Source organism: Motacilla alba, chromosome Z (assembly GCF_015832195.1).
Source record: "Motacilla alba alba isolate MOTALB_02 chromosome Z, Motacilla_alba_V1.0_pri, whole genome shotgun sequence".
Lineage (NCBI taxonomy): Eukaryota > Metazoa > Chordata > Aves > Passeriformes > Motacillidae > Motacilla > Motacilla alba.
Window position 1 is genome coordinate 17,235,864 of NC_052046.1, and position 18,599 is coordinate 17,254,462.

The 18,599-nt window shown below is 38.6% G+C and overlaps 1 protein-coding gene across 4 annotated transcripts in view; it reads right to left on the reverse strand.

Moving 5' to 3' along the window:
• SLC38A9 (solute carrier family 38 member 9) overlaps positions 1–18,599 on the reverse strand; it is a 45,070-nt gene that overhangs the window by 14,292 nt on the left and 12,179 nt on the right. For 3 of the 4 annotated variants that reach the window (XM_038124407.1, XM_038124406.1, XM_038124408.1), the window contains exons 3-11: positions 17,454–17,586; positions 16,736–16,857; positions 16,528–16,591; positions 16,322–16,415; positions 15,168–15,338; positions 12,559–12,618; positions 10,276–10,473; positions 7,430–7,537; positions 5,232–5,338 (exon numbers count right to left, since the gene is read on the reverse strand). In XM_038124407.1, coding sequence (XP_037980335.1) covers positions 5,232–5,338; positions 7,430–7,537; positions 10,276–10,473; positions 12,559–12,618; positions 15,168–15,338; positions 16,322–16,415; positions 16,528–16,591; positions 16,736–16,857; positions 17,454–17,586 — 1,057 coding nt within the window. The remainder of the gene's footprint in view (positions 1–5,231; positions 5,339–7,429; positions 7,538–10,275; positions 10,474–12,558; positions 12,619–15,167; positions 15,339–16,321; positions 16,416–16,527; positions 16,592–16,735; positions 16,858–17,453; positions 17,587–18,599) is intronic. The other variant, XM_038124410.1, reaches the window with a different exon arrangement.

The window sequence follows — 18,599 nt, forward strand, 5'->3', positions numbered from 1 at the left end:
TCACCTCCAGCCAGCTCACTGAGCATGAGCAAAGCTTCCTCACATCTGTGCATGGAAATGTTTCCCCAAGTGCTTCTTCACACTATCTTATTGACAAAATAAGCATAACCTACACCACTCCAGGCTCTGCTAAGGGCAAGGCAATCTCCGAGGAAAGCATAAAATACTAGATTACGAGTTGTGAGAGAAATTCAGATGGAAGCCAGTCTTTTGTGAAAGACGTAGAATCTCCTATTCATTTTGCCAGTGTTTTAGGGGGTAGAAGATTGCTGTCTGATGAGGAATATTATTTGCCTTTTAGAGGCTGATGGGAAAAAGGAATCAGTGTGACTTGAACATGTTCCAGGGTGGCCTTCAAGTTTCCAGCAGCTGCACATTTCTACCTGCAACATCTTCCTCCCGCCGACCAGTTAAATGCACAGGGAAGATGATTCCCTAGACTTCACTCTCCTCATACTGGCCATTGACTAAGGACTATCAACTTTCATCAGAAGCTGAGCAGTAGCTTTTTCTTTAAATTATATGCAGAATTTCTTTTTGTGACATGAGGTACAGGAACATGTACAGGTTTTTATATAACATCTACATCTTCAAAAGCATTAGTGCCTACTCACTGTAAGAACTAATTTTAAGAATATGAAATATGAGCATCCAAATTTCTTGCAGGTATTTATCAGTAACTTCCATTAATTGAAGGAATTGTAGTAATGTGGTTTTGCAAACCGGTACAGACTCTCATCTCTTGAGGACAGGACGTGGACAATTTTTCAAAACACATCCAATGTGTTTTGCACATCTTAATGCACATCACCTGCCAAAACCTGCTTTAAATCTAGTATTTTAGGTGTAGTCCCGGTGCATAAAAACAGTATAGTAACTCACAGTTGTTATTTGTACTCTGCCTACACATAAGTTTTAGAACCAACTGTAAAACTATTTTTTGCTGTGACGAATGCATGCAGTTGTGAGGGCAAGAAATCTGAAATAAAATTCTTACTGCCTTCTTTGGACATCAAAAATGGTAGATAGGTGGTGTGCTATTACCTCCAACAGGTACTCGCACCAGTACTAACCAGTCCATGTTTTCAGAGTTCTTAAGGGTGTATGCTTTAATCTGCACTGAAACTAAGCGCTGAGATAATTTTGATAATTTATTTTCATAGCATGTAACACAACAGACTATTTTCGCCAGGTGTTGTCACCATGCAAAGAGTACCCAGATTTTGATTTGAATAGCTGTTATAAAAGAAACAGACAACTTGAAAACCTGGATTTATTTTTTTTCTCAAATATCCATCAGCTCCCTTCCAAATACATGCTTCTGTGTATAAGATGGTTACCTTTGTACAACAACGTGTGTTTACATAACAGGGGAGTTTTTTGATTAATGTTCATTATTCCTCAGGAGACCTGGGTTCACTCCCTAAAGACCTTGACAGTACTGTTTAGACAGCATAATTCCAGATAAAATCAAAGGACACATGGGGAGAGATAAAGGATTATTTTAAGTAAGAGCAATAACTACACTTTTTTGTTTTGTTTGATACTTGAGGCATTTACATTCAAAGTGGACATTGCTGTGGTGAAAGCTGCCTAAGCATCAGAATATAGCAATTCTTAGCCACAGTTTAAGAATCAAACTTGGAGGAAAAAAACTGTTGGAAGCAGGAAGTATTGGCAGAATCATGGTGGAAGTCTCAAAGTAAGTATCTAAGGTAACATGCAGGTCACAGTCCATAAGGATCACAGCCTGACACCTGCCAAACCCTTCGCAAATACACCTGAAGTAACAGGCAGATTTTCAGACAGAGCTTGGAGAGCATATGTTAGCTGCAGTTACTGCTGACAGGGAGCTCTCCTGGTCAGATCCACAGAACAAAGTGTTAGAAGTGCTGCTGGAAGAAGAGAAAATTGGGTAATCAAGGCTGGCAGCAGCAGTAGAACAAAGGAAAATATCAGCCTCCTAACAAAAGGAGGAGTTGTGCAGCTAACAAAGACAGCCCTGAAAGTACAAGACATTGTATCACATCCACAGACCAGTCAGTGCCCAGGTGCTGGCCTGACCTGCAGCAAGGGATTTGACATGGCACAGAGAAGGCTCTGTGGCTCTACGGACATTTCTTATGTGATGCTGCTACAGGCTACTTCCAGGCCTTCATTTGCCTACTGAATGCCATGGAGAAAAAACAGTTCACTTCCTTCCTCAGTACCAGTGAAAGCTAGTTTGCAGAGTTGCTTCTTGGATGGAGAAGCGTGTATCAGTGCTTAGTAATGATTACCACATTTGAAATATCTTTCAATCATTCCATTTCAGATTAGTCTCTTCTCAAGAGAGATGCCGTCTCGCTAGTATCTCAACAGGACTTGATCTGTATCATAAAAATAGACTTCACCTGCTCATGCATTAAGGGCAAGCACATTTAACTGGGTGACAAAAATAAGTACTTCACCAGGATGGATGATGCTGTGCATAATTTTGGCAGGAAACAGAAACCAATGGTATGGCACCATCAATGGAAGCTCACTCCATTTACAGGGAATAAAGTGTTTCAATACTGCAGAAAATAAGTACCATTTACAGCTCCATGCCTTCTGCAGTCAATAACTAGATAAAAAATATCTCCCCACTCACAGTCTTTCTCCCAGGCATATCCACAAACAACTGTTAGGAGACAGCAGTAGCGCATTTATGCCTGTAGATCATGGTGGGCATCCGCAGTGTTGCTCAGGGAAATTGATGACAAACATGAATCAGGAAAAAACCAACCAACCAAAACCCACACCTACACTCCTTTTTGTTGCTGGGCTACATTTCCTATGCAATTTGGTTTTGAACCATTTGACTGACACTGTACAAAAACTTACACTGATAAATACAAGGAGGCAGCAGCAATGGGAGATAGGACCAGGAAGCTCAGTTCTGAACTGCAGACTAAAAACCTGCTCACAGGGCTTCTCCAGGCTGCGCTGCTGACATGTGGCTTACTCTGGTGCACTGCTCTTCTCTTCTCACACCCACACCCCTGTACAGGAATAGCGGCCAGAGCAATCCTCCCCCATGTGTATTTTAGCTTTAGGCTGTGATGCACGCCTGTGACCAGAATGGAAGCTGCTATTGTTTTGAATTTCTGACTCCATAAGAGGAATGTTATTGTTTGTCTTACTCTTTTCCACCTCCCCAGAGAGTTGTTCTATGACCTCTAGTTTCAGTAAGTTCTGCTCAAGACTAAAACAGTGCTGTTCCAGCTTGCCACGTTCTGTGCCTTTTGACAGAACACTGACAGAAGTGCCATGTTAACAGGTCCATCAATAAAATAGTGAAGTTTTTATCCATGGAGTTATATCAGTATCACACTATCAGATACTGAGAGAAGAAAGCATCTTGTAAATATATGGGAAAACCCCTCCATGACTAATGACAGAGGGAAAGACCCCCTATACATATGGAAATCTTCCACTTAGCCCAGCAGCTTAGTGACATAATCACAAAACAGCTCTTCAAGAGCATAGGTACTTCATTAACATTTGCAAAGCACTTTTGAGACCTAGGTGAAAGGCTTCTGTACAGCTACAAAGAGGAAAAGAAAGCTCTGGTGGAATAAAACTACTACAGGAATTACACAGAGATTTGTTTTCCCAATTAAAAATCTTTCCGGCCATACTTCAAAGCTGTTCTTTCTAAGCAATTTGAACATTACTCTGAAACGCAGAGTTTTGTCAAGGACTTGAGATCCATGCTACGGCTGACTTGGAAATTCAAGTAAAGCTCCAGGGAGGGTATTAGAAAAACTGATTCAAATGCAGACAGCAGTTTCTTCCTCCTTCACACAGGAAAAGCAAGCTGGAGAACACTCCAAGTGCTGCTCTTTGCATCTGATTGCTTGCTCCGATGTAAACGGAGGGGGAAAATACACAGGAAAACCTTGAAGATGGAATGAGGGTATTAGCATATAAAGCTGATTGCTGGAGATTTACTCTTTAGAATTTGAAAGCCACAGTTAAAGAGAAATCTTGCCCTTCTCCACATCATAGGATTTTCTTGAGGAAATCAAGAAAAAGCTTATTTAGCTTTCTTTGTCCAGACCTCCAGCTGTTAAACTAATTTCTAAGAAGCCCTAAGCCCCAGAAGCCTTCCTGGAGGAGAATTCATGACTCCTCTGCAGATACATCATTCACAAGCTGGTCTTGATTCACAGGTAAAAGGAAGTAACTATGCAGACTTCTAAAGCCTAAGAGGTCATCTCATTGCATTGGTACATAACCTGCACTTCACTGTCAAATAATCAAATCTGATATATTTTATCTGTATATAATGATGTACATAATGTATATAATGTACATAATATATAATGTATGTATATAATGTATCTGTATATAATGATCTGTATACAGATGCTGTACAGGCATCTGGCTCTTAGTGGCGCTGATTCAGTAGGGGGAACAAGATGACATTCAGAGGTTCCTTACAACCTCAAGCATTCTGGGATTGTATGATTTCATTACAGTTTTTCACACAGCTAGTATTTAAAAATCTTTTTATGTTATCGCAGGTACCTTTACAGCTAACATTTTAATGAAGCTGGATAAGAATCCTTGGAAGTAGAGAGGAAAAAATACAATAATAAAAATAATTAGAGTAGAAGTTACTCTCAGACTCTGTGTATCATGTTTGCTTCATTTGGTATTTCATAATGGGAAGATATTAACAAAGAATGCAGCTCCATCTGGAGGAACAGTGCTTATCTTTTTCAAGGACAAAGCACCAGTCCAAAGACTATATATCACAAAGTGTCCTGATCCAGGCTTCAACTTGCAGGATTTCCTAAATTGTGCCAAGATTCTCTACGGACTTTGACTAGGATTGTGAGCTACTGAAGCAACTCTGAGAACAGGTATTACCTAGACCTCAAAACTACTATTCAGGATACTGCTAAAATCAGTCACGTACCAAATATTTTCCACCATTTTTCATTCTAAAATTGGTCAGTTTTCATTAAGCCCTACAACATAGTCAAGTCATCTGCCTCTTGTGTGCAACTTGGCCGTTTAATACCAGCTTGTAAGTTTGGGGCATTCCTCAAGGCTTTTATGTAAATGAATTTGTAATTTCTCTCTTACTCCCTCATAGCAAGGAAAAGAATGTGTAACTTTTTTATTATCAAATCACAGGAAAAAATTACTGTTGTCTGGCAATCTAGAATAAATAAGCACAGTCTTGTGAAGTTACTTACATTGTTTTCTTGATTCCTGTTATTCTGAAGAAGTGTGATGACACAATTGTGGATGAAGAAGGCAAGTGTTAGAACCCCTGTGAGCTGAGGGAACAGAATTCTAAACTCTAAACAAAGGAAAAAAAAGTGTTTTAAAATTACTTATTTGAAACAAGCAATGACAAAATGCAGATGACATACAGTGCTCTGGAGGGTACTGGCAAACTCATGAACCTCCACCTTGAAATGGGACAATCTATCTCGTATTTGATCATAGCCAATGCAGATATTTAATAAGGAAGTACAAGATGTATGAAGACAGTAGTTACTATAGAATACACTTTCCAGCAAGGCTTCTCTGACAGACTCCAACCACCAGTGATTACTTGGTTAATTTAAGATTGGTACATATAAGGTTTTCTGCTCCTCAACAGTTAAACTGGAAATCATTTGTGAAATTGGAATTGACAGCAGTGAGGCTGTATATCTATGGGTTCCTGAAGAAGGAGATGGAGGGAAGGAATCATTTAACCTGTGAACACTTTTAGTTTTTAAGAAGTCACTTATGCTATCAGAAGAAAAATTACATCTATAGATATTTAAGTGGTTCTGCTTATAAAGACAGGGCATAATGAAAGGCAGAGCAATTTCTTATCATGCTTCACAGCATGTATGAAAAGAACTTCGTTCTTGTCTCCATGGGAATAGAATCGTTCTGCTTCTTTTAATACTCAAAAGATGTTCACAAGATGATGGTTCTTGAAGTGCTGCAAATGGTCTAGGAATTCACCAATGCATAACATGATTAAAGCACCATCTTAGTTGTACTTAAGAATGTATTTACTCTTTGGAGTGCTAACAGCAATTAGAGAACCTTAAGATAGCTCAGCTTCTGAAAAGCATGCAGAAGTATAGCCAAACACTCTTCAGAGGTTCACAAACCCTTACAGAACAAACCACGGAGAGCTCCATGCAAACATATTTAAAACAGACTTCTGTAAAGTGCTGTGAAGTTTGGAAAGTAAACACACTCCAGGCAACTAGTGGAGGACTTATCCAAACTGAAAGCTTTCCCTAGAGCTGGTTCCACTGTACCTTCAATACCTAATCAGTATGATGTGCTACTGACAGAATTGAGAGTGCAAGTGACTTCTGGCCTTGATTTCTAGGCTCATTTTCCATCCACTACTTTAGTCTCAATAATAAAAAGCAAACTGACAGTTTCAGAATCTCTTGGAAGCTGTATTTGTATGCATTAGATACCAGCTTTTTCTATCTCCCAGCAGTACTAGGAGTTTTTGCCAAATTAATCAAACTACTGGGCGCTCTATTTCTCAATGGCCTGCGGCACATGTGTCACTACAACTCATTTCTCTCATTTGTTTCTAAGAACAGAAGAAGGGATACTATGCTAATGTACAGGACACACCTCCCTGGACCTAACTGGTCGTAAAATTTTGCTTATTGTAAAGAATGGGGAAAAACAACTAGGACCTAACCCTTGTTCTCTTATTCCAGGCTTCTTAAAAAAAGAAACTTGATCTCTTTAGGCTAGCTGTTCAAGCAATACCAAATGCCACTTGTTTATGACCACGGCATCTCACAGAGGAATTTGTAACAGTAATTTGGAAAGAACAAATAGTCATCAAACAACCTTCAATAAAAACAAAAACATGCTGATGGGTACTGATGGGATAAAACCACCTAATGGGTGTTTGAAAGAGAAAAGTTACTAAGATTATGGCCTAAAACTTGAGATAGACTGGGAAGTACAGGAAAACTGTACTTGCAAATTATGGTAAATGAGCTATTTCATTGAAGCAAGACGGTGTGTGGAGAACTTAAAGCACCCTTAAGAGTCAGTCTGTATCATTTCTAATTGCTACTGAAATGGGCATGATCTGAAACTGGTTCAACTAGAACTTAACATAGGTGAAACACGACTAAGGTAAGCTCTGTCACAAGACATATGTTGAAGATTCCTGTGATAGGCACTCCTTCTCTTCTCTACTGTTGATACTGCCTGTTAACTAAGGGACATCACTGGGAAAGGGATTCCTTGCCACTTGGTCCAGAGTGATCTTTCCTCTAGTTGCAACATCAGACAGCATTTCCTCTATTTATGTCTCAGAGGTGTTAAAAGGTAAATGAGAAAAAAAAACCAAAACATCTTAAACTCATCAAATATATACTTCACCACTGCATTTTAACTATCTTACCTGGTACAAAAAATTCATTCTCTGTAAACCAGTTGAATTCTAAGTGTATTCCCAGATGAGCAGCCTTTACTGTAACCAGAAAAACTAAGTAGACAACTGAAACTGTACCTGGAAAAAACAAGAGCCAAACAAATACCAAAATATAGTACAAAGTATTTATGCAGGGTTTAATTTCTCCTCCATCCATGTAGTTACTAGTAGTCAAACCAAAGTTATGGTTGGTATTCATTCCTAACAGAAGGCTAGGTCTAAACTTCTTTACTTCTCTTATAGGTCAGAGAAAAAAAATAATCCACATGCATACCATGTAAACTTCCAGCAAGTTTAATAACTTCCAGGTGCTGGTGACAGCAGAGGAAGTACCCCGTTGTTGGGCAGGTAGGTCTTTAGGCACAAACAGACCAGTTCCAGCTTCCACTGCCAGGATTTCAATCTAAGTGCAGATTGATCATAGCACTCCAGCTATTACAATGTTCATCTAGTTACTGACTTTTTGAACCAAAAAGCTCAATGGAAGGTGAAATTACTGCACTTGTGAACTTTTCACTGGGAGCTAGAAGTTGATAATGACACTTCAATGCTATTGATTAAAACATTGTGTTAATTGTAACTTTGGATAATCTCTATTATGATACTGGATTTGCATTCCATCTCATTGGTTAAGAGGCATCCAGCAGGCACCTGCACAGCTTAAGGATTACAAATGAGATCACATATGGGTATAAGGCCTTGTTGTGTACACCTGTGGAATGGAGGGTATACAGACTTGTGTCAGACCATTTGAAAGAGACAAGAGCAGAATACTAACTACCTAAACATTGAAGAAAACTGGACAACAATAATCAAGGCTACCGCAATGAACCTCATGGCCAATAATGGTGCTAGTGAGCAGAGAATAGGCTGTAAGTAAGTGAAGACAAAAACCCAGCATTTTAACCCAGCAAGGTTAAAAAATAAACAGAAGGAATTATCATTAGATTGATAATCTCTTGAGCACAGTCAAGAAATTAGGAAAATAATTCTGTATGTGAAGATCAGCTAAAATACTCTGTAGTTTCCTAATGACTTCTGTTTCCACAGGTATCAAAGTAAGTAAAACTCTACTAAGATAAATTTCATCATCCCAAAACTGCCTTCCATTTTTTCTTGTCCTATAAACTTCAAGGTTTACAAAAATTAAGGCAATTTTGAACACCTTCTGAATTACATAATAATCTACTGAAGCAATGAGTAATTAATATTCTGGTTTAAATTTTTTTTTCTACATAAACCCACACCTTTTGCACAGAAGCAGTATCAAGTACACAAATTCCTGTGTAGTATTTCCATTTAGTGGTTTCAGCAAGAACAGATCCAAGCTCTGATAAAGCGTCACTATGGAACAGATGAACAAACTAGACATTCAAATCCCTGTCCACTATTGTCCTTTAAAATGCATATCCAACTTTTTCAACCTCTGATCCACATGCAGTTTTCTCTTTCTCTTCAGTGTGGGCTTCAGTGCTACCCATTAGACATCTTCTACTCCCTGAACTGTGACCAGCTCCACCCATCAGCCATATGTTTTACTCACTTTACCAGCCTCACTCCCCTTGGCATTCTACCTCAAGACATGTAAGCAGGAAGTCACAGGTGTTTCGTCTGCAGCATAGAAGAATCCACAATATTGGAAGTTGCGAAAAACAACAGCAGCAGGTCATACTGACTGACTGATGTTCTGATTAATTAATCACCTGACTGGCAGAAAATTAGTTCAGATCAGAAGCAACTGCTCGTTTGAAATGTTTCCTGGAGGAGGAAGAGTATGCCTGACTACACCAAGATATTTAATACACCGATGTGTATCAAATGCTGCATAGTAGTATATATAGAACCATTTGGGAAAATCTGTTGTAAATGTAATGGAGTTTGTTCCACAGTATTATCAAGCAAGAAAAAGGAAAAAAAAATTAACTCCCTATTACCCATAAGATTCAAGCAAAGCAGCAGACAAAGGCCTTGGGGTTAATAAACCAACAAACAACCCACTTCGAGGAACAATATGGGCTGCCACCAAAATACCGGAGCAGTGGCTGGAAAGCTGAGTAATGAAAAAGGATCTGGAGGTGCTGACTGACAGCAGCTGAGCATGGGCTGACAGTGTGCTGACAGGTGGCCAAGAAGGCCAATGGCATCCTGGCCTGGATCAGTGATAGTGTGGCCAGCAGGACCAGGGCAGGGATTGTCCCCCTGTACTCAGCACTGATGAGGCTGCCCCTGTGACATGAACCATGCCAATTTTTTTGGGCCCCTCAAGACAAGAAGGACATTGAGATGCTGGAAGTGTCTAGGGAAAGGAAATTAAGCTAATGAAGGGCCAGGAGCACAAGTCCTGGTGAGGAGCAGTTGAGGGAGCTGGGGGTGTTTATTCTGGAGAAAAGGAGGCTCAGGAGTTACCTTATCACTCTCTACAACTGCCTGAAAAGAGGCTGTGGCCAGGTGAGGATTGGCCTCTTTTCCCTGCCAACCAGTGACAGGATGAGAGGACATGGCCTCTAGCTGTGCCAGGGAATGTTCAGATTTGGAAAATGTTCGTCTCAGAAAGGGTTGTCAAGCTTTGAAACAGGCTGTCCAGAGAAATTCTTGAGTTACCATCCCTAGATGTAGTAAACAATGCACAGATATAGCACTTATGGACATGGTGTAGTGGTGGACTTGACAGTGTTGGGTTAACAGTCGCATTCAATAACCTTACAGTCTTTTCCAACCTAAAAGATTTTATGATTCTACTCACTGGAGTAGTTTTCACTGTTTTCTATACACTTTAATCACAGGGAACCAGTGCTTTAATAGTATTTGTTACCTACCTAGGACATTAAACTTTGCAAAGAAGGACGGAGACTTCAGATTTAGCAGGGGTAGAAGAACTGCAATCAGGTAAAATGGTACTGTTTTTGATTTATCCCACCATTCCTCAAAGAGTTCAAAATCTGTTCTGTTGCCAGAAGAGAACATCACAGTCCTGTTCTGTGGTGGGTGATCACTAGCAGCACTTGGACAAATGACTGGAAGAAAGGAAAAGAAAAATACCCTCAGATGAAAAGGGTTTTACTTGCACAGATTATTCAGAGCCAAGAGCCCACAACTGCTGGTGTGTTTTACCTACTGAGGACTGCTCAAGTGCAGTGTTCAGTATCTCAGTTCCTAACTTGTTTGTTTTTTTAATCAGGAATTCATTGCTAAGATTCCACTGCTAGGCACCTTGCACTCTAATCTGACAGTGGTACAGTTCTCCCAGCTAAGCACAACAAAGATGATAATTTATTTGAAGCCCAGGTTGTGACACAGGATCATCCTTCAAAGTCACATACCTGTAACGAGGCCTGTTCAGTGCCCACGTGCACCTGCTGGAATCAAGTCATAGCTATGCACCCCTGCATCTGGCTGCATATTTAGCATCCTAATCTATCCTTGCACACTTCAGTAAGATCATATCAACCAAAATCCAAGAGTACTGAATTACTGTAAATTGCTCTAAAAACAAACTAAGGATTACAAGAAAGCTACTGTAACAACTGGCAGGTTTTTTCCCATACTGAACAAAATCACTCTTGTCATCTTTGTGTCATGACAGGGGCAGGTACATCACTACCAGACAATACAACACAACAAATTTAAGATGTGCTCCAGTAACAGTGCTAAGAGCGAATGTCATACTCCTCTTACATGGAGGTTGATCAATGGCAGCACCTGAACAAGTGATTGGAAAAAAAATCAACCAAAAAGACCCTCTGAAGAACACATACCTATGAAGATCTGTGTTAAAACAGAAAATTTACTGTTCTTATAATGTCTTATTTAAAATCTTGGCATCCCACAATAGCTGATAGCCACTATTCTCCATTCTGTTCAGTCAAAAAGGCAAAGGCATAAAAAGCATTCTGACACATTTCTTCCTTAAAAGAGGATTGTTTCACAAACCTTGAAAAATGCTTTTGTTCTTACTGATCTCCTTGGTAGCCCTGAATGTCCTGTCAAGAGTCACTTGAACATCTGACAGCCCTTAATTTTGTGTAGCAGCTGCTTTAAATCTTCTAGTTGGTGGAGGATAGTGTGGAATATTGTCTACTTTGCCTCTAAGTTATACCCCCTGCTGCATGAGCATGGGAGAGAACAGCAGAAGCAGGATAGAGCACAAATTGGTGCCTAGCTGGTAAGGACTGTTAGAAGAGCGGGATTCAACACTAGCTCAAACACAAATCAACTGGTTTTCAGAATTATTTCTCAACTCCTTTGCCTGAATCCAACATCTGTTCTCCAGAAACACAGCTGCAACTAGTGTTACACACAGCTGCCCAGCTGGCAGTGATATGTTTCCCCATTCCTCATGCACTCAGGATAGAGAAAGCTTTCTGCTTCCTAAGAATGCAGTACGGATTCAGTCACTATGACAGAGGCAGAAGAGATTCAGGGGTTGACAACGCCTGCCTTGCTTTGCTCCTGCCTTCATTCTACATTATTTTGCCTACTTAAGAACTTGGAACAGATCTATGTTTGTACTTGACTGCAGTTTCTTCCCTTAATTGTACAAATGTCACACTTTCCAAAAAGCACAAGCAGAGGTGCAAGTAGCCTGACACTTGTTTCTTTTTTTGCACTCAGCATCAAAAAAACTGTTCTTACATAAGCTTTTTAAAAATAATCTTGCTGCACAACTTTTGAGTAGTAAAGTTGCCAAGTTAAGATTTTAAACAGTAAACAGAACTAAGGCGCCTCAAATTTAGGGTGTGAAAGTTAAAATTCCTTAAGGCAATTCCTCATTGTGCAACTACTGTTAAAAAGTTAACAGAAAAGCTTTTAAGGAGGATGTATCTGGGCGTACAGAAACTTGTAACTGGCTCTTTAATACTTACTCTCACCTCCACTTTTTAAACTTATTTTTTACTTCCCCAGTTATTCAAATCTCCAAGTGTGTGGTTATTTGTGGAAGTACAAATCCCAGATAGAAATGTACAATTTTTTAAGAAACACACAATTACAACTTATGATACACACTTTATAACTGGCATGTGGTTAGGCATTGAAACATGATGATCTGTTTTTAAAGCCCCACCCAAAACTGGTAACACAGTACTGTAAGTGCTTCTTACCTTTGTTACTTCCATTGGTGCCAGGAACAATATCTGTTACATTAATGTCATGAACAAAGTCTGCAAAGAAGAAAATCTCACTATCAATGTCCCATACCTGCTATTAGGCTTTCATCTGTTGACTTGACTGAAATTAAGCAAGAAAATATTTTGGAAAATTATATCAGAGGAACAACACAGCAGCTTTCACTCCCCCCGACCCAAATGAAAGCTTTCTAACTACTGTAGAAGTGTTTTAAAGTAGCCCTACACTCTATTACTTTCTTTTCAGAAGCCCTGTCCATTTATAAATTTCCAAAGACTTCCCACTCCCAGGATTCCTGTTCCAAAACCACACCTCCACTTCTCCCAGCTACTCAGTAGTGTTGAACAATATGCCAGTGAGGAGACGCATCTTAAATCCAGCCTCTTTTGGGACAGAAAAAAAGGAAAAAAGGGCATGCTAACATACCCCTAGTCCAGACAGTATTATACAGAAAAAGCTTCTCTTAATAATTTTCTAATATTTTCTTTTTCAGAAGAGGCTCTGTGGGATGCTTTTTCCATGCTTCCATGGAAAATCCTGGAAAAAGGTTAAAGCCTCACTGTCGTACAAGCATCTCTAGTAGTGTTTTATTTCCAGTACACTCCTGTGCTACTTTACTGGTATACCACACCAGTTATTTCCAAGTGTCTGCAACCTCACCCTTATAAAGGCATTGGATAGCAATTTCATTATATTTATGTATTATGTGTATATATACACACAGAAAATGCTCCATCAGCTTGGAAACCGAATTAATGTGTCACTGGTTAAATTTTGTTTCTGTTGCACGTGGACATGTTATTCACAAAAAATCAACTGGGGCAGCTGGCTTCAGATTTTTTAAATGCAATTAACAGCAGCTTGTTTCTCATAAAGAAAGGAAAAGGTCTTGTGGCAAGAAAACTGTTTCCTCTTTCTTTATTTCGATTTATGACACCCTGAATCACAAATAAGTTTCTCATACATACTTTTACTAGTTCAGAGTATACAAAAATCAGAAAATTAAACTAAAATCATAATTTTGTGTTCTTAATTAAAGTACCTGGTGAGAAGCCATTAAAATTAATAGCTCTTACAGAATTAAAGCACTTTCAAATTTGTTATAGATGTCAACTTCTGTTTCTTCTGTATTTAAAAAGCAGTCTAAGACTAGCAATTTCATTTGTGGATTTTGTTTTTCCCATAAAACAGAAATTGAACAAGATCATACAATACCATGTTAAAGACATGATATTGCACTCAGCTAACAATTCTTGCATTCTTTGTGTACTACAGATTTCTAGACCATCTTCCTGCAGAAAATACATTTTTCCCCACCTAAATTGTATGTGCAGATGTTTTAAGAAGTCATTGGAATGCATTAGAATTAAATATAATATAAGCTGCTGCTGAATACTTATTTACTGAATTGCTGCTTAGAATACTTAGAAACACGCAGCTAGAAGACGCCACTGTGTCAAACCTACATCCTATTATGCATTTTATTACCTAGTAATTAAGTATGAACGTTAGGACAAGAAGCCAGTAATTGTTATCCGAGACCAAACAACTCAAATAAGAACTCCAAACAAATATAAGTAAGGGATAAAGTAACATGCCAGTCCCATGGAAAAGCAGGATTTTTCTCCCAGAAAATAAGATCTTTTCACCATTTTAAATTTTATTTATGCCATTTATAATAATGATGCCATTTATTAGAACTGGCATTATTTAATTTAGAATAATTTAATATTAAAGTGTTAAACTTTTTAAAAAAACCCCAAAGTCTAAAATGAAACATCTGTAGCAACATATAAATTAGGTCAGCTATAAAATTCATCAGTCATTAAGCAATATAGTAAAGTATGTCCTATAGGGATGGTGGGAATTCTAATTAAACACTGTGTGACAGGCTTAACTGTCTGTGCTGTTATTTGCCTCAGAGATAACCTTCAAAACAGAGTATTTTAAATCTTAGTCAACCTACTCAATGCTATAAGTCAGATTTTCAAAGTTCTCAATTCTATCACCAATTCCCACAACTCTACACTGATTACACGCACAAATGCTTGTGCGCTTGTGCATGTACCAGGGTATAAAAAGCCAATGTGTTTTATTTTGTAGCAATGCCACACTAAGAATAATTTTTACTGCAGTAGTGTTCATTGCTTCCTCATGGATGCTTGCAAAAACTTCCTATATAGCAATATTTTAAGTGTGTTTGTTGAAATCTATAATGAAACTGTGTTTTTTTTCATTATCCTGAATAATTTCAGCAGTCTAGCCTGTCATACAGCTGTTCAAATAGATACACCCATGCAAACAAAGGGGAAGTGAAAATAGGGTGGAAACAAGCAGCCAGGTTTAGATTGTTTAAACTATACCAGAAAAACTACACTTTGAGAAAGAAATTGAAAAAGTGGCTTTGGCAACACAGAGGACTTTGCCAATAACACCACACACAGTTACTTATTCTCAATTGATTTTTCATGCAATGTAGCAGGACAGTCAAGATTACGTAAAATGGACAATCCTTTTTCAGTACAAGGCAGTCTTGATCTTTAGAAAGGATTGCTGTAAAACTTAAACAAAAATGTACACTTACTGTATATAAATTTCCCTGTGTTGAACAGAAAGTTGGACATAAGTACCCAATAAACAACCATGGCTCCAACAAGTGATACCATAGAAAATAAGAGGCTTGACCATTGACCAAAGGATCCAAAGTAATACTTGCAAACATCTGGGAATTCCCAGTTTGAGGTATCTGTTAAAGCTGAAGAAGACACAAAAACCAAAAATATATCTAAACAAATGTTACTTTAGAGTCAGTAGAACTATTCAGGACAAAATGTGTCTTTTTTAAGAATACTCTGACACACATTCACAGTGCTTTCACGGACTAAGAAAACTGCCAGTAACTTTAAAATATAGCACTCATTAAGTGTTCGAATAAAGAAGCCTAAAGTAGACACTTTTATTGTGGCCATACTACAACTTTTGAATACTTTCAGAAGCCCTGAAAGAAGGTACGGCAAAAATGTCACCATACATTTGCAGCTAAAGCCTTTTGCAGAAGTTATGGCAAAGTAGACCAGACCATAAACTATTCTTTAACTATTCCTACTCCTCTGCCCTGAAATGAGTTCAGTCACAAAGTGACAAAGGTCTTAATGGCCTTTATTTGAGCAAGTGAGATGTTAGTTTATGCACAAAAGCACCAACTAAAGAAGAGCCCCAAGGTGAGTTTTGAACAATAAAAGTACATTCTAATTAGAGCCGCTATCAGTGACTGCTTCAGCTGCTGATAGTACTTAGAGGGCTTTCAACACAGAATAGACACAAATATTAGAGTAATACAGGCACACAACACAAAGGGATACAGCTACAGCCCATGCTGCTCTACTGTTCAAGTTGATCAGAGTGTAGAGAACTGGACAGTGTTTACGGAGAAAAGATGCTTTTAACTCCCAAAGTCCCCAAAAACTTTGTGAGTGAACATCTGAAACCCTGCTTGTGAAGAGACTGTTTGGCTATAATACCTAGGTCCCAAGAAACTGAAGGAGTATCTAGTAAGAGAAGACAGACATTTAGCACACAGAGCTTAGACACAGACTACAAAAATAGAGATATTCAAAGGACATCTTTTATTTGCAGGTCAGGTCTAACATACAGTAAAAGACACATACAAACAGAATCTAATACATATTGGTATTTCACACTTAAAGTATTTGCATGATGAAGCTTTGGATTTCTTACGTATCATTTGCCGTGATTTCACAACTCTGTAACAGCAATAAAGAGTCAAAATGCCCATCAGTAAGATCAGAATAATTCCAGAACTGAAGCCTGCCTGTTAAGAGGGAGAAATATGGTTCATTTTATTTGTGAATATTTTACAAAAAAAGAAGAGTAAGCCATGTAGCCAAAACCATTTTCATATGGGTACATTTATCATAGTTTACCTGTTTTATTCCCCACGGGATACTTAATATGGATGTACCCATCATGGTATTCCATATCATAAATCTAGGAAGAAAAAATCCAGTGAATATTTTAAGAACCATTCTTACTTCACATTGTCGTCTTGGTTAACAACAGTTACGTTGTTAACACAGAACATTCAATAATCATGCATTTTGTGGCTGTTATATGGCAAGGTGTTTAACATACATTGTCACTAGACTGGAGTTTTTACCATAGCCATCTGTGCAACTGTCAACTTTAAAAGCAGTTCCTAATGGACTGTACACGTAGATTTCATCAGGAGCTGGGAGAACATGGTCAGGAGCAATCTAACAAATGGATAAAAAACAAGACTTATTAGTAACATCAATGTAACTAATTGTCCCAGCAATTGACAGCAAGTCAACTACTGTAAGTCACATGAAATTACAATTAAAAAAAAAAAAAAAAAAGAAAGAAAGAAAAGTTTGTATTATGCTAATTCTCTTCCTGGGGAAAAGCCCAACAAACAGTTGATAGAATTTCTAGCTAGACAGCTAGAAAAATGCATTTTTCTTCTGCAAAATGTGTGCACTATGAACACTAAATACACTGTGAACAGATCATGCTAGTTTAACAGTTCAGTTACTGCAATTGGCCACTGCTTTAATCTTATAAGTGGGAGAAATCCGGGCAGCCTGGATCACTATTATAAAATTAATGCTATTTGTATATTTTCTTTTAACGGTGAAGGCATTGCACAAGAAGTAAATAACAGCTTGTGATAAAACAAAACCTTTTGAAGGCACTCAGCTACCACATACTTGATTCAAAGCAAGCTGCAGAACAATTCTCCCCCAACCTTTATTTCTTATATAAATTCAGGCTGTGTAAGACCAAACATGCCAGAGGCCACCCACTTAATGAGGCCCTGTCTTTGCCTTACCAATGCCCTGTCTGCAGGGGATGTGAGCCTGCTATAGTAATGAATCCGCTTATTCATTGCTGAAGCTTCATCAGTGACTCTTTGCATGTCATCATTCACACTGACTATGTTTGTGGGCTCCACGTGAAATGGTCTAAAGGAGGGAGAAAAAAGGGAAGAAAGGAAAACCCTTAAAACCATGGAACACAAGATACAACTCGGAGAGCAACTCAGCAATACTCAGGATGGTTTTGCCATTCACTGACACAAGGCAAATGAAAAAATATCCATCAATGCCATCGAGGGAAGCTCCTATCTGTGAAAGAACTGTGAATTTATATCCATATTAAACTGGCCTCCAGCCCAGATTCTGTGGAGCAACTTAACATCAGACCTAATATCCAGCTGTTAGTTTTCCGCAAAGAATCACACACAGAAATACATGTTAATGAGCTTGGGGAAGCTTATTAGTGCTTATAACTGGTGTTGCGAGAACTAGTGATGAGGAACAGAGGTAGAAACAGAAAGCATGAGAATGCAGAAGCAGAAAGCAGAGAAAGAGGAATGAGCAGTGGCAGTCACGACCACATATGAAAAGATTAGGAACTACTAATCTAGCTGAAAACACTCCATGGAACTGTGTGGGGAAGGAACCAAGCTCAAATAAGTCCATGTGGTCATATATATTTTTAAGTCAAGGCAGCAGGGAAATGGACTATGTCTCCCTTTCCTCTACTCCACCTGAGTTAGACTACAGGCACGGTCATGGCTGCTGAAAGAGAAAACAGGAACACCACATGCCCCTCATTTTCTATGCATAAACAGAGGTACAGAGCAAGCACAATGAAAGCTGCTCCTAAAGTTACACCACCAGATGCCTTCATGCAAGGAGCACTACCAGACAAATGTGTCCGAATCATGATACTGCTGAGATTTTTTTTTCAAACTCAAGTATAATTTACTTCCATATTATGCTCTTGCTTCAAAACAACATTGACTCCTAGCATTGAGAGGCTAATTTCCCAAATAAGACAGAGGACATTGCTGTCCTCTAAGCCTTAATACATCAGCTTTTTTTTTTTTTCTTTCAGCAGTAATTTAATTTCTAAAACTACCACAACAACTTTCTGATCTTCCTGTTCCAGGAATCACTCATAAACCCATAAA